Source organism: Amia ocellicauda, chromosome 18 (assembly GCF_036373705.1).
Source record: "Amia ocellicauda isolate fAmiCal2 chromosome 18, fAmiCal2.hap1, whole genome shotgun sequence".
In the NCBI taxonomy this organism is placed as follows: domain Eukaryota; kingdom Metazoa; phylum Chordata; class Actinopteri; order Amiiformes; family Amiidae; genus Amia; species Amia ocellicauda.
The window spans coordinates 15,423,581-15,448,988 of NC_089867.1; the positions used below are offsets into that span (position 1 = coordinate 15,423,581).

General features: G+C 43.5%; 1 protein-coding gene and 1 long non-coding RNA gene across 2 annotated transcripts; both read right to left on the minus strand.

Moving 5' to 3' along the window:
• Positions 1–8,766: 8,766 nt before the first annotated feature.
• Positions 8,767–10,124, minus strand: LOC136713739 (uncharacterized). The gene is made up of 3 exons (XR_010804974.1): positions 9,994–10,124; positions 9,581–9,646; positions 8,767–9,309 (listed from the first exon to the last, which is right to left on the minus strand). It is a non-coding gene; the product is annotated as an uncharacterized LOC136713739 (long non-coding RNA).
• Positions 10,125–10,188: 64 nt separating this feature from the next.
• LOC136714111 (maestro heat-like repeat-containing protein family member 1) lies at positions 10,189–15,562 on the minus strand. Its single transcript, XM_066691417.1, has 17 exons — positions 15,530–15,562; positions 15,290–15,415; positions 15,073–15,183; positions 14,891–14,970; positions 14,472–14,577; positions 13,969–14,064; positions 13,480–13,584; positions 13,236–13,368; positions 13,037–13,128; positions 12,622–12,774; positions 12,358–12,416; positions 11,961–12,087; positions 11,745–11,869; positions 11,503–11,628; positions 11,170–11,284; positions 10,536–10,685; positions 10,189–10,320 (listed from the first exon to the last, which is right to left on the minus strand). Exons 1-17 carry the CDS (start codon positions 15,560–15,562, stop codon positions 10,189–10,191), a joined length of 1,869 nt encoding a protein of 622 aa, XP_066547514.1.
• Positions 15,563–25,408: the final 9,846 nt, after the last annotated feature.

Consider the following 25,408-nt stretch of genomic DNA (forward strand, 5'->3'; position numbering starts at 1 on the left):
GGCAGATTGCATATATCCAGTCATTTTTCTGTTAAGGTGGCCAGATTGCAACAAACGCATTACAGCACTGGTGGCACAGTGGTGATAATTAAGGCTTTGACATGTTTTGAAAGTAGTAATTACCCTCTTCTTGTAGATGAAATATTTAACCATATAGTGTTGATTGCCAGACCACTCACTGCACACCACACTCTTGTAATGTCTACGTTACATTCATATTATTTGACTTCTGGACACTCGCTCATCATTAACAATGTTCTTCAAAAACAGATTTTCTTTTTTCTTTTTTAACTTCCCATAAGATTCTGCTTCATTATCTTTGAGCTATTTTAATTACGATGCAAAATAACCTCTGCGCAACGTAGGGAGATTGTTCATCAACAATGACTGCATCATCTCTTAATATAGACAATACGCACAAGGACACATTGCAGAGCAGAATGAATCGACTGCAGCCTTCCCTCAGCTGGACAGACCAGAAACTTACAGTGGAATTATTACAATTCTGGCATCATAATAGATATGTAATTACATGACCTGATAGACTTGTGTATTCCGGTTTGTGGGTGGACATCTTTGCCATGACCTGAGCTGGGCTGAAGCAACAGCAAGACCCTCTCAATGACTGTGTGAACTGAGGCTAAAGAAAAACATGCCGTAAGAGAAGGGAAAAGATCTACTGCTCAATGGTGTAGTTAATATGAAAATCCCAGACGTCTCATTAGTGCTTATGCCACGGTGGCTGCAGTCACAGGTACAAAAGAAGTCTCCTCCCACAGGTTGTACCAAATAGCCTGCAAACAAGATCTCATGTGTAGTTTGTGGTCTCTTTGAAAAACGAATTATAAACTCTGTAGTGACTGTGCTTAAATTGGGATCAGGAGCACCGAGCTTTTCAGACACTTGCTTTCTTCACGAGATCCATAACTTCCCCGTCTCTTCCTACATCAGAGACTCTCGGGTTCAGAACAGAAAGCAGATCTTCCAGAGTCTGATCTGATTCTTCCTGGATCAATAAGTTAGTAAGCTACCAATGAACACACATAGTCAATTGGTCTCCTCTCATTTGCAAACTTTCCTTTTGTTGTGATATTCGTGTCGTCGTCCCCCCTCTTTGTTTTCCCTTTGTTTGTCTGTCACTCATGGTATTAAAATGATCAAAAATCTGCTGATACTACAATTTGATAACCAACACCAAAAATGGTCCACAGCCTTGAAGAACAGAGAGGAATGAAATGGTTAATATAAATAATTTTTTTAAATCCTGCTAATAATCTCACATTCATTTATTTTTTCTTTGTATGTTATTAATTTTACAGATACTACTTTAGAGTTCTACTGCATCAATTACTTGTTCTCAGTTTCAATAAAGGCCATTATTACACACTTATTGTGACTTTCCCTGGCTGGACAATTGATACAATTATTCTCCAGGCTTGAGTGCATTAGTAGCCATGTAATCAGAAAGTAATAAGCAGGTATTTACTGTGTAATCTCATAGATGTAGCCTCATGAACAATTAATTATTGGTTGTAATGACATGGCAACACCACAGAACAGGGTAATTTAGGCATAATTACTCCCCCACTCTGATTGTGTAGATCAAGGCCAAATTCAAACTTCAGCTGACCCCGTGTGAGAACAGGTAAAGATTCAGTTGCAGTTCACCGAAAAAGACAAATAACTTTCTGAATTCAGCATAAAATGTAAAGTAAAATAACACATGCAAGAGTATGTGTGTGTGTGTGTGTGTGTGTGTGTGTGTGTGTGCACTCGTCGCACTCGGGGACTTGAAAACCAAGTGGGGACCTCTTCATGTTAGAATGGTGCCCCAGGTGTGTGACTTTTTTGCTCAGTGCTGCCCCTCTAGGCAGGAGCTGGTATTTCGGTCACTAACACACGCAAACCTAACACACTTTGCCTTTGAGGCAGCTGGGGATCTGTCACTGATGGCCTTGAAACCATGTAGGGCTGAAACTGACTGTCATTCAGAACATTGCACTAACATTTATATTGACAGTAGGTACTTTAATCTTTATTATTATTAGTAAGTACATGCATACCATTAATAATAATAATAATAATAATAATAATAATAATAATAATATAATTAACAACAACATTAGGAAAAAGGAGTTAAAAAAACCTTTAAATTGCATTTGGATCCTAACCCCATTCATCCAGAGCCCATTTAAAAATACTATAGTTACAGCAATATTTCAGATGACATGGTATTTATGAAAAATATGTATATAATAATCAAATATCTTAATTTCAAAAATCTTAATAAGAAAATACATCTGAATCGATCAACTAGTATAGTATTTCCCAAAGTGACTTGTTAAAAAAAAAAATATATATATATATATATTATCTGTTTAATATGTAATTAGTGTGTGTGTGTATCGTCCTGGGATATATAAGTGGGGACTCGTGCCGCTCTCTGCTATCTTAGTGGGGACTTCATCCGACTCCCTGGAGAACTGCCACACAAACAGGGTTCAGATCTCATTCTACTATTGCGTGTTAATCTTTCTCATATTTAAAGTGTTCCTTTTTTCCTGGGCTCATTTTGAAAAGGCCTACACACAGAGGTGTGTGATGTCATTGTGTCCTATTCAAGTGGGGCCTTGTGTCGCTCTGTGCTATCGCAGTGGGGACTCCACTGTAAGAGCTGTTATGAGGCCTGTGAGGATGTGGACGATACAATAAGATGATCTTTAACATGTTTTACTTTGTTTGTTTTAAATATTTATATATTATTTATTTTCTAACAATATAGTTAAACACACACCCTGGCCTATTTAAGTGGGGACTTGTGTCGCTCTCTGCTATCTAAGTGGGGACTTCATTTTATTAAATTCCTCTGAGAAATATAAACACAATCGCGGATGGGAATACTTCCATAATATATTTAAAAATACATTTCTATTATTTCTGCTTCTGATGTGTTAAATGTTGTCAGGTGTGTGAGCGTCGGTCTGTGCTATCCAAGAGGGGACTCGTGTCATTGGTTACTATCCAACTGGGGACACAGGAGTGTGAATGTCGTCCTGCACTATATAAGTGGGGACCCGTGTCATTCTGCACCCCCCAAGTGGGGACTCTATGATGAATATTTAATAGAAGAGATGATAAACATGAGTCACAGTCTAATGGTGAGAGCTGCTGTACAGAACAGCCTGCTCTGAACGCACAGAGAGACAACACTGCGCAGGATATTTGTGTTACCAGCTATTACACACACAGCTGTTCTCTATTCAATGATGACGATTTTCACACAAATTCTATTAGACTGATTGGGGGTGGGGGACAAAATAACAGTAGATCAATCAGAAAAATACTAATATTTGGTTGATTTAAACCAGGGGTCTCCAATAGCTCGATTCCCAGCGACCAGTAGCTCGCGGGACATCTCTGAGGGGCTTGCCCAATTAATTATAAAATACATGCAAAAGACCCACCCCCCCAGGGTCACTGCGGAGAATATACCGTCAGTACCACCATATTGTACACAATATGGAAGTGTTGGTATATGTGGTCTACACATCAGTACAGTAGAAAAATATATATTCGTAGTGAGCTGCGGTCCTAATCGAGTGTAAGAGATCACAAACACAATATTAATGGCCTGCATTCTTTCTATGCAACTTGTGTTCCTTTTCAATGACTTTCTTCTTTGTTATCAGTATAGGAGCCATTCGTCTTGTTTGCATGTATATTGAGTGTGTGTCTGTATATGTGTGTTTTTTGTTCCACCTCTATACCTCTCCAGGTCAGAGAGGACCCTATAAAGCAGGGAGACCTGGGTTCGTGGGCGTGGGAGACTGGGAGCACACAGTGTTGTTTTGTTGTGTTTATTTGTGCTCCAAGTATCCGTTTGTTGTTTTCGTGAGGGAAAAGTTTTTGTTTATACATGTGTATGCAAAGACTTTACTGTCAATACATCAACATTCTTGCTATACAGAGTTTCATCTGGACATTTGGTTCTGAAACATTTGACCAAACAAGCGTCAGAAACCCCCAGCAGCCCAGGAGTGACTACACAAAAAGAACACATAAGAACATAAGAAGAATATAAGAAAGTTTACAAATGAGAGGCCATTCGCCCCATCATGCTCGTTTAGTGTCCATTAATAACTAAGTGATCCAAGGATCCTATCCAGTCTATTTTTAAATGTTCCCAAATTTTCAGCTTCAACCACATCGCTGGGGAGTTTGTTCAGATTGTGACGCCTCTCTGTGTGATGAAGTGTCTCCTGTTTTCTGTCTTGAATGCCTTGAAGCCCAATTTCCATTTGTGTCCCCGGGTGCGTGTGTCCCTGCTGATCTGGAAAAGCTCCTCTGGTTTGATGTGGTCGATGCCTTTCATGATTTTGAAGACTTGAATCAAGTCCCCACGTAGTCTCCTCTATTCCAGGGTGAAAAGGTTCAGTTCCTCAGTCTCTCAGTAGGACATTCCCTTCAGACCTGGAATAAGTCTGGTTGCTCTCCTCTGAACTGCCTCTAGAGCAGCGATATCTTTCTTGAAGTGTGGAGCCCAGAACTGTCCACAGTATCCAGATGAGCTCTAACTAGTGCATTGTACAGTCTGAACATCAATGCCCTTGTTTTGACAATATACCCTAACATTCTGTTTGCCTTTTTTATTGCTTCCCCACATTGTTTGGATGGAGAAAGTGAGGAGTCCACGTAGACTCCTAGGTCTTTCTCATGCGTTACTTCATCTAGTTCTATTCCTCCCATAGTGTAATTATAGTGGTCATGTTTGTTACCTGCATGTATTACCTTGCATTTCCACATTGAATTTCATCTGCCAGGTGTCGGCCCACAACTGAATATTATCTAAGTACCTTTGAAAAGCCTGTGCTGCCGAGATTGTATCTGCTGAGCCACATATTTTAGTATCATCTGTAAATTTGACAAGTTTGCTAACTATCCCAGAGTCCAGATCATTAATATAGATTAGAAAAAGCAAAGGCCCTAGTACTGATCCCTGTGGAACTCCACTAACAACCTCACTCCAGTTAGAAGCAACTCCTCTAATCGACACCCTCTGTTTCCTATACATCAACCAGTTCATTATCCATCTACTTACATTACCCTGAATGTCTACAGCTTCCAATTTCAGGATCAGTCTTTGGTGTGGAACCTTATCAAAAGCTTTTTGAAAATCTAAGTATATCATAACATATGCTTTCACATGATCTACAGCTGCAGTTGCAACGGTAATACAAAAGGACTTATAGTCACTACAGTCAGCAGCCTACATTCCTCTCTTGCTACTTATTCAACTTGAATGACTTCCATCCTCTTTGCTTTCAGCAAATGACCATCCAATGCAGCTGGCAATTTAGAGGTTAATGATTATTATTCATGAGTAATGAAGCTGGTAATATTGATGAGATGGAAAGGCTTATTATAGAATGCCAATGAAATCGCTGCTGTAGGGACTAGGATAAAAATTCAGGCACTGTTAGTAAAATGTCAGGCCCTTGAGGGCGTGTCCCAGAAGGGAAATATAAGCCTTGTATTTCCTTGACAAGTTGGAAAAACAGAGAGAAACATGCTTAACACTTCCTTGTGGTGTTTTACTGTGTTTCCCGTGCACACGCAATCTGCTGTGATTAGAGCTGCCGACTCCAGATCTGTGTCCAGCACACGGGCTAAAGGTCATGGATGCATTTTTGTGGATGCCCTTGTTTTTATACACTTTCACCCCTAATTGCTTTCTGCTGTACCGGGGAATAAAGGGATCTACGGTTTTTGGGAGAACCTTATCATTTTTGTAACTAATTATATATTACAAAACACCATCAATGAAAACAGAATGCAACATCTGACTGATATTTGTTTATTATTATTAAAGTATTGGCTCCCAATACCGACTCTAATGCTGGGGTCACACTACACGATTTCTACAATCCGACCTGATTTTGTGAACAGTGGGCAGCTCACACTACACGACTATTTTGCACCGAATTTGTGTCTTTTGCGTCGTGAAGGAGCGCACACTACACGATCGCTTAAGTACAGGAGACACACACTACACGACTGATCTGACATCCTTGTCATGGATCTGCGTCACAGCCTCCAAATCTCGCAGAAACATCCGCACAGAGAAAAGGTCAACAAACATGGACGTGCACATGTACAGGTCACGTTTGTGTAGCGCAGATCTGCGCTGCTCCACCAATGGGATCCGTGGATTTCTGAAGATCTGTGCAAAACTGCGGAAAGAACGCGACCACAAGCCGCTGCTGCTGTTTGTGTTCATCTGTGCGGAAAAACACAAAAAGCGTATAGTATTTTAAAATAACCTGCCCCGAAACAACCATTGGTAGTTGAAGTATTATAATAAGTACGTATGAAAATCTTATTCTCCTGTCATGTTTATTCTTGTTTCTTTTCTCTTCTTCAGTCGGCTCGGCTCTCATTGGCTGCTGATCACGTCACTCTCCACGATCGGTGCCGATCGAGTCCTAAATATTAAACATGTTTAATAAAATCGTAGCGGCTCCGACCAGCTTACGATCGGATCGGAGGGCAAACGATCGCATCGCAGCCCGTCTCTTACTACACGACCATCGGCGGCGGGACACGCCTCAATCAGGCTGCTTGTCGATCAGCGCTGATCTGTCGTGAGGGCCAAATCGGGCTCAAATCGGCCTTAAAATCGTGTAGTGTGACCCCAGCATAAGTGGTGGAATGACCTTCCCACCGAAGTCAAAACAGCAGAGTGCCTGACCTTCTTCTTTTCAGACTGTACTTGTAATTTAGTCATTTATTCTAAGATTGCACTTATACAATGTTTTGTCATACTCTTGCCTTTGCATTACGAGTACTCGTGTTGTTATTTTGATTTCCCCTACGCTCCCTTTCCCTTAGCTCTTAACTTTGATTTAACATCTTCTCTGCACTCAGCTTTTACAGTCTAGGATGTAAGACATATTGTTTACTGTGTATCTCTTATACACTTGTGTAAATTGGAATTTGTAAAATGTATTAAACCTTGAACTGCACTGTATTATTGCACTGTATTTATTGTTATTTATTTATTGTTACTTATTATTATTTATTTATTGTTATTTATTTCTTAGAAGACGCCATCCCTTGTCTAGGGTGACTTACAAAATATACAATAATAATAATATTATTATTATTAATAATAATAATAATAATAATAATAATAATAATAATAATAATAATAATAATAATAATAATAATAAGTAAACTCTGCTTGGCCGGCTTGATCTTTCTCCTGTCCACGGACACCGAAGCCATTCTGTGTTGACATCTCCTGCTTTCACTTCGGAGGAACTGCTGAGAAGAGAGTTGATTCTGTGAAACACACAATGTTGCCATGTAAAAGCACAGTATATACGTTTATGAATATCTCTGTGTAATATTTTCCCTTTGACCTGACAGAATGGAGGCCATTGTGCTTTTTCTCCCTGGAGTTGAAATAATACGGGTCCGCTGTGAATGAATCATGCGCACTGTATACTGCACTGCGTTTCATTCATTAATACAGGAACTCACTCTGAGCAATCAGTGTGAAGCGGACAAGTGACTTTGATACATGAATGCCAGCCCCCAGCCCGTGCCCCCTTATATCTGACCCACTGAGCACTACTGACTTTTATCACAAAGCTGAACCAATTATGGAACAATAAAAATGTGTGACAATCTGTTAACAATTCACACCCCAATCTTGGATATACGCAGACAAATCTGTACAAACAAAAGAAATCAGCTGTACTTACGAACTCTGATCTTCATTGGCTTGAAACGATGGGTCTGAGAGAGGAGGCTCTGTGTAAGAGGGGGTTTAGCTCACTATCATAGGAGCCTCATGGAAACCTCTTTCTGTCCAAGCTGCCTATAGGCCCCTTCCTGTTTGCTGGGAGACCGGAGCCCCGTGTGACCTTGTGACCCCTGGGCAGAGCTTCCTCTGTCAGGTGACCGGGGCTGCATCCGCAACCCGTCGCTATGTTTCCAGTGGGAAGCGCTGCCCTGGGGAGGGGTCACTGTGGGACCAGAGCATCACACGGGAGGGGGCAGCGAGCTGGTGAGGGAGTCTGCCACGAGGCATACCCGCTAGGGGGGCCTCGCTGATCCAGCTCTGGATAGAGGCCACAGGGGCCCCTTGGGGACACATCTGGGCTGCCCAGGAGCGAAGACCGCAGTCACGCTCTACTGGGAACAGTGATTCAACAACAGCACAGCGAGGGCCGGGGCCACAGGTCTGCAGGTACAGAAACAGACAGCGGGGCAGCAGGGGGACTCTTGTGTCCTCTGTGTCACTCAGTTGCTGCGGCCTTCCCTCGGCCTTAGCACAGCTAAGAGCGGGGCCACAGACCCACTGTACAGGAGTCTACCCAGCGGGGTAACAGGGCAGTGCACAGGCACTTTGCCGTTTTGCTCTTGGACTCGTGTTGCACAGTCTGTGTTTTCGGCTGGCTGCTCATAGCAAGAGCGTCTCCCCCCCGAGTCGCTCCAGTTCATTGGTAACTCTGTGTGTATCTGTTGTTACTGTACTTCACTGGGCCGTGCTGTGCTGTCTGCGCCCCGGTGCTCCGGCTGTGTCTCGGCTCAGTCTCGGTGTTTATATACACATTGTACCACCAGTCACTTTAAACACATGATATCTACACACACTGGTGGAATGGAGGTTTAAAAGTGCCACTGTGAGCCTTATTGCTGGAGTCCTGCAGCCCAGGTTAACCGCTTCACCTCTGAGAATGAAGAGCGCTCGTCATTTCATATTTGGACTTCGTTTTAATTGTAAAACAGCACACAATATTGTGTTCTCATCATTGCTCTCAGCTTAAATCATCCCAGCGGGTCCCAGACGGGTTTCTGGCCTGCCTTGACAGTCCATTTGTTTCTCAGTCTCAAGGCGACGACAATTTTCCCAGCCGAGATCAAGATCGCTGTCCCGTGTGAAATGCTCGAGTGGGGGACCAACAGTTTCTAAAAACTTTGATGTTTTTTCCAGCGACAGCAAGTTTCTGATATCTGTCAGAACGTCGATCACTCTCTGCAGTGGATATTATCAGCGCCTCTGTGTCTTCCTCACTGACATCTTCTCGACATCCCACTGCTCCCTGCACGCGAGACATCCTGAAGAATGCAGAGGGGCCGGATCGACTCCGAGATAAATGCCCTTAGATTCATCAGTAACTTCCATGTGTCTCAGGAGGGGTTGATGCTTTGTTTTATCTTGGTCTTGTTTGGACTGACCCACTGTAGATCCCTTCTGCAGCTCCAAAGCTGGGTCGGAGTCCTTCAGGAGGGCGGAGAGAGCTGGGAGGAGAGAAACACGGATAAATGAGAGGGTCTCAAATCAGAAGCTTCTCACATCAGGGTCACCAGGGCGTATCTGGTTTCATTGGGGACTATTTCATTATTTTATTGGTCCATCGAAGCTTTCGTTTCATCACACAACTGGGCTGACAGCAGGAGACACAGATGATTGTTTCTGTTGTAAATGAAGTTCCTCATTGTCATTCTCTCATGTTATGTAAGTGTTGAAACTTCTGGTATCACAGCAACCGAGAGCACGGCCCTTTGGTACCTGTTTTGAGTTTCCTCGAGGCACAGAAGCTCCAGATGGTCTTGTCCATGTTCTCCAGAAGGGCCCCTGACATGGAAAAACAACACGTGAGAAGCCGTGCGAGACGCAGCGGGACAGCGGCACAGGACACGCTTAATCTCGCCAATAAAAACAGCAGCACTGCGGACAGAGCTATCTGGCTCTCTTACTGATGAACATGGCGGCGGCGGCGGCGCGAAGCTGGGGGAAGCTGCTCTCAGAGAGACGCAGGGCACAGCGTCGATACACGGCCGTCGCGCCGGAGATTCATGCTCAATGCGGGGACAATAACAGGGTTCAGCAGGAGATACTAGAGGCGGTGTACAGACAGGGAGGCTGGAATGCTTCGGCACGCACAAGGAGCGAAACCTCATCAGGAACCCACGGTGACTCACCAGCGCAGCGGCCATGTCCCTAACGAAGGACGGGAAGTCCAAGGTCTCCTGGCTCAGGTGCACCTCGATCAGCTCGGTTAGAGTTGGGCAACCCAGCGCCGGAGCACACTGCCGCAGGGCCCGCTGGCACACCTGGGGGGGACACCACAACACCACACCGTTCATTCAGGCACCGGCCAGACCGCAGGGAAAGGGTTAACACTTTGAGGAAGACCACTTTGAGTCGCTGTTGGGTTTCCTTTGCTCTGAGCTCGTCAGCCGGCATGTTCCGTCTTCATACTCAATCTCCACACGGTGCCGTCCACAGAGAAACCACTCGTCCCCTTCCTGAGATCAAGGTGACCTCTTTTTCATAGTTTACGCAGCAGAGAAAGAGACCCTTTCCTTTCGCTTCCTTTCACTCCACACAGTTATGTTTGTAAACCTGTCAAGCTGACGACCCCACGGTTTGCCCTGGAGCACGATTTTGAACAACTACTGGCTACCAAAACTTCCACCGAGGTAAAGACACACGGTGGGTCTCCGCGGCCCGGTGTACTTACCTGGGAGACGGCCGGGCGCGGGTCCTGCAGGTGCAGCAGCAGCATGGCCAGCGAGCCGTGGCACTGCTTCTGGAGAGATCTGTTCACAGAAGCCACCTTCACCAGCTGCCCCAGCAGCAGCACGGTGGCCCCATGGATTTCCGAGTCCGGCTGCAACACAAGCATAGACCTGTCAATCTCAACGGCAGAAAGATCAGGATTCGATCCGCTCCAGTGATGGAAATGCTGTATAACATCCTCTTCTTTAATTGAGGAAGCCGCATGAGTATATATTATAAATAGGCACATCTTCCACATGGGACAGGACTGCAGTGTTCAATCCTGGAGATATTCCATTCTGTTTTACAAAGCTTTTGTCAAATATATGTGCTAGATAAACACAATTGAATGAGAGAAACATTTTTTTTTATGAAAACACAATAAAACATATATATCCATTCATCTTCAAAACTGCTCATCCTGGTGAGAGTTGCGTGGCCACCACACAGTGGTCGGACAGGTGCGGCGGCCGCAGAAGCCGTGAAGGCGTGAGAAGAGAGACGGGTGAGTCTGGAGACACTCTGGAGACGACAGGACTTTCACTGGACCACACGCATGATAGGATCACATGATGGTCCCGGGCGGTGATACTCACTGCGGCGAAGAAGGCAGCGATGCAGATCTTCTGGCCTCGGTCTGCACTGCCGTATTGCTGCCAGAGAAGCCGCACCACCTCCGGCAGGACGGGGGCGGCGTGCGTCTTCAGAGCCCTGTGGATCAACAACACGAGGATCAGGGTCCGTTCTTTACACACCTGCTTTGCTGCCAACTCACTGATTTTGCAAGTTTTCTCTCTAAAGATCAATGTCTCCCTGCTGGGGGTTGATTATAAGGGTGTCTATGCACAGTTATCGGCCGTATTAATCTTGCATAATGAACACCCGTGAAGAAGGTTTTTGGATCTGCTCTGGGCCCCGGCTCGTTGTACCTGGTCAGCTGGAACATCCCCTCGGGCTGCCGGCCTGGTTCCCGGATCAGGCCCCAGTCCTGTTGTAGAGCCACCTCGCTCAGCTGTGCTCTGGACAGCAGGACCTTCAGACACTCCACAACAAAGCTGGAGAGAGGGAGGGACAGCGTCAGCGGAGATAAACACAGACACGTGACACGGGGAGCGGTTCTGTTCTGGTGCGATGCTCAGGGTGAGCCCTGGCTCCCCACACACGCTCTTACCCCTGGACAGAGAAGCCTCCATCTGAATCCTCAGCACCCAGGAGAGGCAGCAGGGCAGCAAATACCTCGACAAACGTCACCGCCTCCAGGCTGAGTTCAGCCACCACATCCTGTACAGCACAGGCCTGACAATGGCAAAGACAAGCAGATTGAGTCAGAGTCTGGAGGGAGAGCTCTGTACGTGTCCTAGTCATGTGGGGCTTTCTGGACACTTACCACAAAGGCCTGACTTCTTGTCGCCGACTGGAGCTTATCCACCAGCGCCCTGAACGTCCAGGGGCCCAGACTGCTGCTCCCGATGGCCCCCCACAGCTCCCGGCGCCACTGCTGGTACCGAATGGTGCTGGAAAACACAAGCAGACACTCAGTGTGTGCCGACCCGCACCATGACCAACTGGCTCTCACTCTCAATAGCACAGAGATGCCGACACTCTATAGAATTGAGCTCATGATCCGAACAGCACATGGACATTGTGTGGACACACGTGAGGACATCAGACACAAGCATTTTAAAACATTTGACAAGCTGTGGGACTCCAAACATGTCTGCTCCTTTAGAGAATCATATCCCTGCTCTTCACAGGATGGTTAGGATGATGTTTTAAATGCTCACTGCTCACTGCTATCCTCCGCACCGGACAGGCCCAGAAACGCCTGGAGCACCTGAGGGACCTGGAGACACGAACACAGGACACTTTATACTTCACACACGCTTCTCTCTGGGTAACAGACTGACATCTAACACTGTGCATCCATTGGTTTACATTATGAATCATACAGCTCTCTTCTTCCCTAACAGGGAGGCAGGAGCTGAGCTTCCTGTCCAGAAACACTTGCTATAGAGACGCTCAGAGCCGCAACAGACGCTCTAACTCACCAGTTCAGTGAGCTCATCGGGGTGAGAGCTCAAGAGCTGGCACAGGAGAGCACAGCAGGCCTGGGCAGAGCTGGGCTGGGGGTCCTGGAGTCCAATAAGCAGACCCTGAACCAGAGTCTGCTTCTGACGGGGACAGAGACACTCGCTGACGATCTGAAACACAGAGACACACTCAGCTCTCGGTCATCAACACGGTAGACGCTCTTAAACCCCTGAGGTGACACGGCTCCTCTACTCTCCCTCTCTGTGGGCCAGGTGTGGGAGAGGGAAAGCAAGACTGAAGGACTCAATATCACCTGGGTTTGGGCAACAATATGAGTATGACACCGACGCCCCACAGCGTGTGACTCCGGGCTCTGTGGGAGGAAGACCGTGGTCCCGCTGTGGAGGCGGCAGGGCTGGACGTAGGCCTCACCTGGACAAGAGCAATGCAGGAGTCCGAGCCCGAGGATTCGTCCTTAATCCACATGATTATGCAGTGCTTCTTCTCCTTGTCAATGTGACCACCTTTAATGAAGAAAAAGGTTTAGCCGAGAGACAAGGCTTGGTACACTGTCAGGTGCGCACACACACACACCCACACACTGAGCTGCTCACTTCATAGCAACCGTTACCTTCATAATACAGCCACATGTCCAGAGTCATCTTGATGCTGTTCACAGCCTGTTGAGCGACCAACGGCTCTGGGTCCCAGCATTTCGGGACGAGTGAGGCCAGCAGACTGGCGACCGGGATGATCCCTGACCCCTGCAGGAAAGAACAGCCACCCGGAGATTAATGACAAAACCAGTTTGGTGTCCCAGTATCAACATGTGAACATGAGCACACTGCGCCACTTACTGACAAAAGCTGACTCACCCGGGAGACTCTCTCCATCCTGTGGATGCCCAGGACGGCGCTCACCAGTGTCATGGCAATCACTTTCGTCACGTCGCATGGAGAGGAACAGGCGGACTGCAGGGGCTGAGGAGGGAGTGATGCAATAGAGAGGGAGTGAACACAAGCAGAACTAGACCTGAATAAACACACTTTTTAAATCTCACCAAATTCGTCTCACGTTCTTTTCATGCCAGGGCTCTTTATGGGACGGAGGGACACAAACGATGACTTCCACAGAGATGTGACATTGATCCAAAACGGTGCTGGAAAGTAGGAACACCGCAGCACCACTGAAGGAGTCTTTAAACATCACTGTCCCCCACTAAGCAATGGCATCTCTAGACACAGGTGCTTGCTCAGCATCAAGTGTTGTCCTATTGTAATGTGTACAGAACACAAGAGTCCAGTCTCTCGGACAGCCGACAGCGCAGCGGTCACTCTGCTGTGAGGCGAGGTGAAATGGCTGACCTCCAGCAGCTCCTCCAGTGTTACGAGGCAGACTTCCTGAGCCAGCGTGGCTGTGAGCAGGGCAAAGAGGCCGGATGTGTCGCCTGAGAAAACCTCCTACACAACACAGACACAAGCTGTTAGATACAATGACGGCACAGTATTCGTGTGACACACATTTAAGGAAGGTCTTTAAATTGAACACTTGTGATCATATCTAATGCCGTTATATTGATCTCACCGTTTCTGTTACGACTCTGAGGCTGATCTCTCTTCCCTGGACTCCCATTTCTGCACCATGTTTCTCACCGGAGATTTAGGACAGATGATTGAATAGTATTGTTCATTCACCAACATCACACTTATTATTGACGACTCACAAAAGTCATTTTCAGCTCTGGACGTGTTTCAGTATTAAAGGATGAATAGAATGAGTGGAACAGGATGAAGTGTGCATGAGGACTGTCCTGCAGGTCCCCAGTCATCATGTCAAGACAGTGGGCCACAGCCTCCACAGATCCTACCTCGAAGTAAGCCTCGTCGACGGCCTCGCTGGGGCAACTCAAGACTGCCCTGACACACAGCCACACAAGACGGGCCAGTTTCTCTCCAAAGAAGGGTCCCACTTGGCTGGGGAAACAAGAGCATAAACATCATATCCACGCTGCTTTAAATTGATTACTGATCTGATGCAACCCATCAGACACTCATCATTGAAGAGCAGCTGTGATTCAGGTCATGTCTCTCTATGCACAGCTACTGTGGGGCTGATCTGTCAACAGCACATATCGAGTGTTTTTACAGTCAGAGGTGTTTCCAGTGGGTTCAGCTGAATCAGACCCTGACCCACAATGACCGATCAAGAGTCGAAACACATCACAGCCGTGTGCGGCGCTGAAAGCTGGACGGCTGCAGTGAAGGTGCGTCTCTAAGGGAGAGTTACCTGAGACGGATGCAGGCGTGCAGGACCTGCTGGCAGTAGAACGGACTGGCAGCCACCGTGGGACGATCCTTGATGTATTTCTGTGTGCAGGGGAAGAAAATGGGTTTCTGACACTGAAGACACAACACACTTGTTCAGACAAGCATCTATACAAATCCAGAACTCAAGGAAACCCCACTGACCATCAACACGTTGAGCACCTCCGCTTTGCGTGGAAAGAACACCTCAGCTTTCCTGACTGCCTGGGCCATGATGCTCACGCTTAAACACACACTGGCCCTGATTGTGAGGTCCTGCAGGAGAAGACACAGCATCTCATTCTCTGATGGCCGTCACCGGCAATGAACAGGCAGGTGTGGACAATCACACTCTTTCTTGTTTAAGGCGTATCTTGCCTACCTTGGAGGTGAAGAAGGGGCGCAGTTTGGGCAGGATGTGGCGCCTCAGGTATACCCGCAGTTGTTCTTCAGGGATCCGCCGGGTTATGAACCCATAGAAGAGAATCACTCTCCTGTAGAGCTGGGTCTGCAGGAGAAAACACAGCAGGTTATGCAAGATGGTGTCCGTGTTTTGTATGTGAGCATCCTTCGCTCTTTAGGGGAAAGGTCTGACCCACAGGCTCTATCCCTCAGGACTCGCTTGGTCTTCGACAGTGGCAGCCGTGTTGTGCATCAGCAAACAAACACAGTCTGTGTCCTGTGGGCGGGTGTGGACAGTGTGACCGGGCTGTGGATGACGTACCTGATTGGCGCAGCGGACACTCAGCTTCCGCACACCGCGGACGCTCTCAAAGATCCCCACAGTGACAATTTGAAGCCATCACTCTCAGCGGGCAAGACAGCGGCTTTTTCCTGTCCACAGTCTCCACTGCCTTGCGTATGACTTGCCAATGCTCGAAAGGCACCTGTGGCGAGAGCAGGATAAGAAAGAACTGATACCTCCTGTGCTGGTGTTCAGTGGGTGGAAAGAGCCGAGGGGAACTGAGCTGGGAGCGAACAGACTCATACTAACTGTAGATGACTTCATTTGAGCCCCATTCTTTAAAACAGTCAAGTGAAACTATATCTGCATGTGTATAATATACTCATTTAAAAAACAAATATAAATACATCAAAAAGGTTCTTTCAGACTGTGTACTATGCAATTATAGATTTCACCTCAGGGTTCTCGATCTTGTCCCGAAAGAACCGAAGAGTTTTCCGGAGACAGTCCTCCAGGTCGGCCAACACACGTGCATCACGGGGGTCCGATGCCTGGTCTGCTCGGCCGTGATTAGCGGTGGGAGTGCCGACTGGAAGAGAGACACACATCAGGCCGTCAGAAGACATTCAGCCCACAAAGATCATCGCAGGACACAGACTGCTATCACTATGGAAGCAGTACGATTACAGACATATATATATGGACGTAGTTATAAATGTTACCCAATACCCATGATTGTCTGTATGTATGTAGGCCGTCTCACTGCAGGATCATGCATTATTTCAGCCACTGCCCCCTTTACAATTCTTCTGCAGAATACAATAGAAAAAGACAGGTTAGCAAAGCAAACACAAACAGGTTATGTTACCAATTAAACCAGCTGACTAATGGTTAAATCAAAGTGATATACCCATTAACACAATGAATAACAAATGATACATATGTTAAATGAAATGTAAATAAATGTGTACATGTTTTCTTCATTCAAATTGATTTTATATTTGGAATTTCATAAAGTGTGTAAAAACACATTTTAAATGCCCCCTGCTAATAATAACGGGTTGTGCCCTAGCTGGTACAAATTAAACTATTAAACCTTTATTCCTATCTGGTTTTACAAATGCTTTGCACTCCATTGTATACATTTTATTTATTTCCCAAATACAGTTGGCTTTGTAAACTGCATTGCAAATGTTAAGCTCCAGAGTAAACCTGTCAATAGTATCACCAATGACCGCCGAGTTGCTTTATTGAAAGAATGTCTTCACTGCACATGAATATGAATATACAAACACAACACAAATACAATACAACCTTACCGACTGAAGAGCAGTTGCTGTCTTCAACTCAACAGAGCTAATGAAGTGTGTCTTCTTGTTTACTGTTCACATGTAATACAGGATACGATGACGATGATTGTCTACGTCATAACGAAGGCTTGCTGAGCCGCAGCGTTCCAAACCGGGGGACTGAGCGAGAGCGCATGCGCGTGTTTACATTGTTTGTTTTTATAACATTTGAGTCTCCTAGCTGCCCAAAGTATAATGAGATTTAAATGATGTCCAGTCCTAAAAATGACTATAACCATCTGATTATTATTATCACTGTGCTCTCTATGTTGCTGTGGGTCTGTAGTGCCGGTGCTGATCCTAATTCATTAAACGCACAGATTACATTCACGGCTGCTGCTCCATCAGTGACGTGAAAACCACTCGGGGATCTGACGGGGGTCCCGGGTGACGCGGGAAACCCCCCAACTGCCCACGTCAGTCATTTCACTCGCCCTCCCGAGGCTGGTCCATTACAGACCCCATGCGGCGCAGATGTGTATCTGACACATTTTACTATGAATTCGCTGCTTTGTCCTTAACGCGCAGACACGAGTGCAATACATGAGCATGGACTCGAGGGATGTCCAACACACACGCAAACTGCGCCGATGGCAGCCTAGCGGATATTGCCGATACTCGTGTAACGGAGACGCATGCGTGCTGCAGCCGTGGTTCACAGACTCTGGCACCCTTATGTGCCGGTTTACATAGAGACGCCGTAACAAACAATGACTGCCTTTACGCCCAAATGAAAAGTAAATCCACTTGCATGGCAATATCAGTCTAAACTGTCCTCCCAGCCTAGTCGAGTCCATCTGCAATGTACAACAGGGTGGTGACAACAATCACAGAAGAAAGAGGCTGCAATTCACCCTGCAAACATCCACACGATCCCTACATGCACATTTGCATGACTATGAAGCGCCGTTAGGGACATAATTCACCCTGTGGTACATACACTATACTGAAATACATACACTATATACTGAGACGCATATGTAACAGGGTTGTATTGGTGATTCCCCTTGTCACTGTATTTTGCACCAATGGGATTTTCTGTTCTGTGCATTATTGGCTGGTTTGTGTGGTTGCTGATGAGGGGCGGTGTTTAAGTTAGAATCGTCCCAGTCTGCAAGCGCCAAAGCAGCGTTGCGTTCACTTTTGCAAGGCACTGTACATAAACATGTAATAGTATACTCCTAAGATCAGATTTGTGTATTTAAGTTGCATGAGATGTGGTGTTTGTGCATGCATATTAGTAATGGAGTCTCATGTATTTTGTAGTGTATTGCATGCAGAGGTGATGATCTGTGGCTGCATCGTGTCTTCTGCATTCCCTTTGTTTCTGACCAGATCGTCCAATAAAGCAATGACTGGTGATACATGCTGGATTCCTGTTGCTGTTTATTAAGAAAATACACAACGCAAGAAGAGTACCGTTACATATACAGTATATACTGAAATGTATACAGTGAGATACGTCCGCATACAGTGAGATTTTCGCTCAAACTATACTGAGATGCATACACTACACACTGAGATATGCTATACTCAGACATATTATTAATCACCCTTATTTTTGAAAGCTGTTTGCTATACATCTGCCATTTTGAAGATTAGAGGCAGAAGCACGGGTGTGTTTATTTCAAATAAGAAGTGCCTTGAATTTATTTGTATTTTAATACTAAGTTCTGCTGTACCTTTAGTTCAATCCAACAACGAGGATATTATTGAATATTTATAGAAGTGAGAATGTACCTGGCAGCTATACGGCGGTCCAGATTGACCAATAACTTCATCCTCCACCAGCACACATACATTTACCAGTGCAGTACTGTATGTGTGCTGTGAACATGATGGCTCTGGCACACAAGAGCTGCTCACAATTCTGGAAATATGTACAGTTCAATATTGCAATTGTATAGTAACTACTTGTCTTTGACAACTCAAAGAGTTTCCTGCCATAGTTCTTCTGTCCTGATAACACATCAATCTGGAAGACGTTGAAGACCACGATTTCAAATATCAGCAGAACAAATAAACTATTGTGTCTTTAAGACTGAGTTGGCAAAACATTGCCAGATATTTTGGAATTAACAGGAGAACAGTGTATCGTCATAGACTAAGAACTGGTATTGAACAACATGCATTGTCCATGGTTTGGGATTATCAGTTAGTGTTGTCTCAGAGATGCTGTCTCAAACACCTAATGCAGGGGCAACTCGTGTAACAGGCAGTCTGAGATCTGGTGGCCTCCGTGTCCGTGTCTTCAACTGCTCGATCCAGGTGGCAGGGCTTTCCGCAGGAGGCGAGCAATCAGAAGGCCCATTTACAATGTGTTATACCCACACCAGCTGTGGCGAGTATTGTTCTGAATCTTTATTTACATGCAAGTTAGCTATTACAATCTAAGATATTAACTTTAGTATTATATATATTAACTGTATTAACTTGTGTAATTTTGAACCTGTAATTGTATGTTTTGATCTGTAATTTTATAATGTATTGCATTTTTGAATTGCTATTATATGCTGTAATTCTCTCTTCATAAGGGCGTCTCCGAATAAATAAATAGTAATACATTGACATATTGCTAAAAGTAAATCACTCACAGACCACTGTATACAACTTAAACAACGTTATATGACCTCCTCCTACTTACACATTCAACCCACAATGGAGCACTAACACACATTAATAATGAGGCGGTTGAACTAGTAGTTAACTGCAGTATCCCTGTGCTTGTTGGCTTTCGTTCCAACTGAGCTGCTCAATTAATTCATTAATTACTAACAGTTTTCTTAGATATTTTAAATGTTTTGCTGATAAAACATTGAATATTTCAATTTACTTATTAATTAATTGACTAATTATTATCATTTTAGACATAATTTGAGAAATATCCAACTCTTTAGGGGGTAAAAATAATTCAAAAGCTCTGAGTTGACTAATTGTGTTCAAAGTAGGGTTCAATTAAGTAACTGAGAGCTCATTTGGAACAAAAACCAGCAAAGGGGTAATATAGAACCAGGGTTATAAAAAAACTGGTCAATACTACACTGCATTGAGATAATATACATAATAATTACTAAATGCAAACGCTGTAGAATAGCAATTTTGTGTTGAGAGCCCATGGTGGTTCCACTGATTAACACTGTTCAGTTGATCCATGAACTGGAAGAGATTGCAGTAGTGTGCTATAACTACTCTATTAAGTTCAGCCCATAAACTTAACATTTTTGATTGTGAACACTTCTTCCAGTAATAAAGCTACCTCTATTAAGGTATGAAGGAATTCCTTCTTTCAAGTGTTTTTCATCCCTGATCCTGTGACAAAATAAGGCTTATCTTCTTTTCTCCTCCTCTGATTATAATACCTAACATCTACATTTTCAATTTTATTGCAGGCATATAGACAGCAATCACAAACTGATGGCCTGGAGAATGGTTTTTCATGGCTGTGTTGAGGGATATAGTCGTACAATAATATATTTGCATTGCCTCGACAATAACAGAGCATCAAGTGTTAACACTGTATTTGAAGAAGGTGTTAGAAGATATGGTCTGCCATCAAGAGTACGGGGTGACCATGGTGTGGAAAACGTTGAAGTTGCCAGGTTTATGCTTGAAAGAAGGGGCCTTAATCGAGGTAGCTTTATTACTGGAAGAAGCGTTCACAACCAAAGAATTGAACGTTCATGGGCAGAACTCAATAGAGTCGTTTCTGCACACTTCCGAAATCTCTTCCGGTTCATGGAGCAACAGAACCTTCTGGATGCAAATAATGAGGGGCATTTGTCTATCTCCCACGGATTCAGCGATCAGTTACAGAGTGTGTTAGTCAGTGGAACCACCATGGGCTCTCAACTCAAAATGGCTATTCTCCTCTGCAGCTTTGGCATTTATGAATTATTAATCGAATTCCTAGTCCAGTATCAATGATATATTTAACAATGTACTCCAACAGTTTGGTATTGATGATTCTGGTCCCCCTACAACTTCAAACTAAGAACAATATAGTAGTTCCAGAAAACATTGCAGATGAAGAACTACAAGCATAATTAAATCATACTGTTGACCCACTTAAAAACGATGGAAATGATGGCATTAATATTTATATTACTGTTTGCAGCATTGTTTTAAGACATGTTTAAAATCTTCCTGGGAAAAGAAGAACCTTCTCACTCCAAATATTATTTGAAAAACACATTTACAACCACAGTACATTACAACATTTTTGCTTAAAACTAGTTTAAAATATTTTGCAGAAAACACCAATACTGAGCATTTATATTCAATCAATCAATCAATCAATTTTTATTTGTATAGCGCCCTTCACAGGGTAGCCACAGAGCGCTTTACAGAGTGATAAACATACAACAAATGTACAGCAAAATAAAATACATAAATAACATAAAGTAAAATAAATATAGACCTGTAAACATATATAAACATGTATTCAAAATTTTTCTCTTATACTGTGTTTGAACCTTTGGAAAATAATTGCATGTTTAAAATGTATTGGTTTGCTTAAACTATATAAACTAGTTCCAACGTGACATAATGCAAACCAAATTGTCTTTCTTATATGAAATTCAAATATAGTATAAGCAAATATCTATCTGATTCAAATTAACCATGTCTAACATTTTTATGGACAACAATGTGTTTAATTGAAAGCTGTACTATGATCAAACAGCAAAATGTAATGGTCGTCTACCAGTTTGAAACAATGTGCTGGAGTTATCCAGGATACATGTTTTTTCATAAACCGTTGTGTTGATAAATGTATTTTATAAAGGTCTTGAAACAAATTAAGAATGTAAGCCACTGATAAATCAAAATATACAAACCCAGTACTTGTCCGTTTTCTTTGTGCCAGGGGCTTCTTATTCTCATTCACCATTAAATACTACATTTATATTTTGTAACCTGTGGGTAGGCTGGAGTTTGATAACATCTAGACATATGTGTATTATGTAAATAAATTGGTGTTCTTTAACAAAGGAAATTATTTCAACTTGATCTCCTACACCCAGTCAAAAAAGTATACTCATATGTAAAAGAATGCACACATCAGCATCAAAGAGATTTTCAGGTCCTGAACATGTATTTAATGCAGATATGAGTGCATTCAATGTCTTGTTAGCAAATGGCCAACAATACAATTGAAGTCAATTGCAATGGCCACTTTTACTTTCATTTTGAAGATAATAATATACTCTTCACAAACAAAAGGAAGCAAACAACACTAAGCGTTACCAGTTTTTTTTTCTTTTTTATTCTTGTCCAAAACCTTGAGTATTGCAAAATCCAAAATCCGGTTCTTTTCTTAGCATATTGGCCTACTTACTTTAAGGTAAATATCCAAATTCGTTTTTTTTTTTTCTTTGCAATATATGCGATGCACTTCACAAAATTAAATAAACACTGGTATATCACAGCAAAGACCAACGCACAAGGAGGCTTTCAACAACAATCAAACAAATGTTTACATTTACCGTATTTTACTCTGCAAAATGTAATACACCTTTTGTGTTTCCTCACACCTTGGCCATAATTTCTAAGTGCATAACGAGGAGCTGGTTGAGGACACGCCATGACGTCTCCTAGTGTGTTCATAGGGGCAGCTTGTAAAGTTGCACAGTTAAACAGCCGGCTCATGTCCTCCCTGACGGTGCGATTGACAGGCCTGCTGCTTTGTGCCTCTGCCCCGCTCTCTGTCCTCACTGAAGGTAAGACCTCACTGAGAACATTGTGGAGATCTGGTCTGTTTAATATTTCCTCCACTAAATGCGTGTGTGTGAGTGTGTGTGTGTGTGTGTGTGTATAAGATTTCCTCTTTATTTTAATAAAGCAACCTTTCATACCAAAGCTCCTAGTAATATTAAATAAACAGAGGTTAACAGTTTAGTATTCCTCTGTTGTTACTGCCCCAATGCCCTTGCCAGTTCATGCTGTCAGTATGTTGTGTATTTAAATACACTCTCCTCCGGTCAGTATGCTTTTGACCGCAGGGAAATCTGACCTGTGTTGTCTGAAGGCGGTGGGTGATCTCCCCTTTCCTGAACCCCTGAACATGACTGTCTGAGTTCGTACAATGCGTGCGTTTCCAGTAGCTATGCTCACTGTAGCAGTATATTCTGTTTCCTGATATTACTAACATTTCATCCGTCTAGTGAATGTACTTGTTTCCCCCCCCCGTTATTCAGGCAGCTGTGTTCATGTTCGTACAGTGGTAAATATATTCCACTGCACATTTGAACCCTATTATTTTCTTCTTTGTGTTTTTTTTTTTACACCTCTTAGGACACAGCAGGATTTTAACTGAATTTGTTGAAGATCCTGATCTCCGTAATAGCTTATATAACCAGAGACCCCTGTTGCTCAATGTGTATCACATCCACATTCAAATAAAAAAGTTCTCTGACTGGACTGTTTTACATTTGATATACTGGTAATCATGGTGTCATTAATAAATGATGGGTAAATAGTTTATAAAACAGTTAGAAACCATGCATAATTCAATTTATAAATAATCAATAACCTTGATAAGATATGATTTATCATTTATAATAAATCTCCCCAAACACAATTTTGTTTCATTATTATGTTTTAAATACATGATAAATCATATCTTATAAAGGTCATGGATCATACATAAATTGAATTATGAATGGTTCCTAACTGTTTTATAAACTATTTACCAATCACTTATTTATGACACCGTAATATAAAGTGTTACAGGCATACTTTATTTGATTGGATGCGACTAGGTTGATGATTCAAAGCTTTTCCTTATTTATGAAATGAAATGCTCTTCTATTAGGACGTTTTGCTAGCATGGGTTACACACAGTTTTGGCCTAGCATGTTGCTCTGAGATTAAACTCAGGAGAAGGGACTCTCATTAAAGCATTTGGCACATTTCTGTGACAGACAGTTGTGTGTTCAGGGATGTCCAAAAGATATTTGGTCACCTGGCTAAGCATTCCCCGACCCCCAGTCATTATCTAATTACATTAATTACTATTATCTTTAAAGATCGTTTTGTTTTTTAATTAAGATCTGTGGGGCATGTATTCTCAACACATTACGATTGTATGAATGGAGTTGTTTCAATAGAAATTAATTAATAAATAAACAAAGGCAATGGACTGTATCCCTGTCCATTTAACAGAGGCTTTTAGTGGCCAGTGGGTGGAAATTAAAAGATAAGGGAAACTGTCTGAATCAGCAGGTTTCCCTGTCGATGTCTGATCATTTGATCTGAAGTGTAGTAATAACTCTGCTCCCGCTGGATTGTGTTGTCTCAGCGGGGTGTTGGAGGCTGTGTGTTAGCGTGTGTGGGTGACAGAGGCGAGAATAACATCAAGGAAAAGCATGTTTTGCTCACGCACACACCATGTCATAAACACAGAAAACGGTCTCCAGAGGAAGGGATTAAAAGATTACTTCAAAGACAACCTGGATGCTACGTTCACTACCTGTGCTGTAAAAGATCATCTTAAATGATGTGTCAAACACACAAACATACATATACAAACAGACATCATTCAAAATAAATACATAAGGGAATATGGTTGACTATTTGATGTTTTACCCTGAGAGACACACAACACACAGTAGCAGGAAATGATGGTTACAATGCTCTCAGGCAAGGAGGGACTTGTCTATTAGCCTGACTGGAACAATAGCTGACTAATGCATGGATGCACAGCCCAGGATTGCATGGACACAGAGTTTAGTGTCACACAATGCAAAGTGACCATGCTCATACAGTGGCACTTGCTGAAAGAACTGGTAAGAACTTTAAAACAGATATCTTCATGAATAAATTATCTGGCTATGAAATATTGAAATACAAGAATCCCAAGAAGACAAAGCTAGGGGACAATGTTCATTTAATTATGTCTTTGATATTACCTTTCCCTATTATTTCAGTTTCATGTATTCAGCAGCATCTTTTGCAGCCATTAATCAAGGTTAATTGCACATAAGTAACAATGCATGTTCCAAGGGAAGGAATCTGTATGTGGAAGGTGATAGTCCTACAAACAGAGACGAGTTTCTAACTTTCTGGATAATATTTACAAGTTAGCTTCAGCAGGTGCAGTTTTTCTACCATCAACCTGCCATCATTGATAATGCAGTGATGTGGACTAATTCTCCATTAGGGCCGGCTGCAAGAATCTAAATTGACTGGAACGGCAACTGAAAATCCCCTAATTTTCCTCACTGTGTGAATCTGAACTGTAAATCCGTCAAATAATGACAGTCTAATTTTGAAAGGAAAGCACTCTCCCACTGATACAGCCGGCGATATCTTCATTCTGCACCTGGACTTATCCTCGGTAAGTCTGTCTGCTGTGCAGAGGGTAACAGCCACCAGCGTCTCGGAAAACAACAGAGAGAAAGAAGCACAATACTTCCTCCAGGGATTCCTGCTGGCAAATTCCAGTATTAACACTGCAGTCTGGGTAACG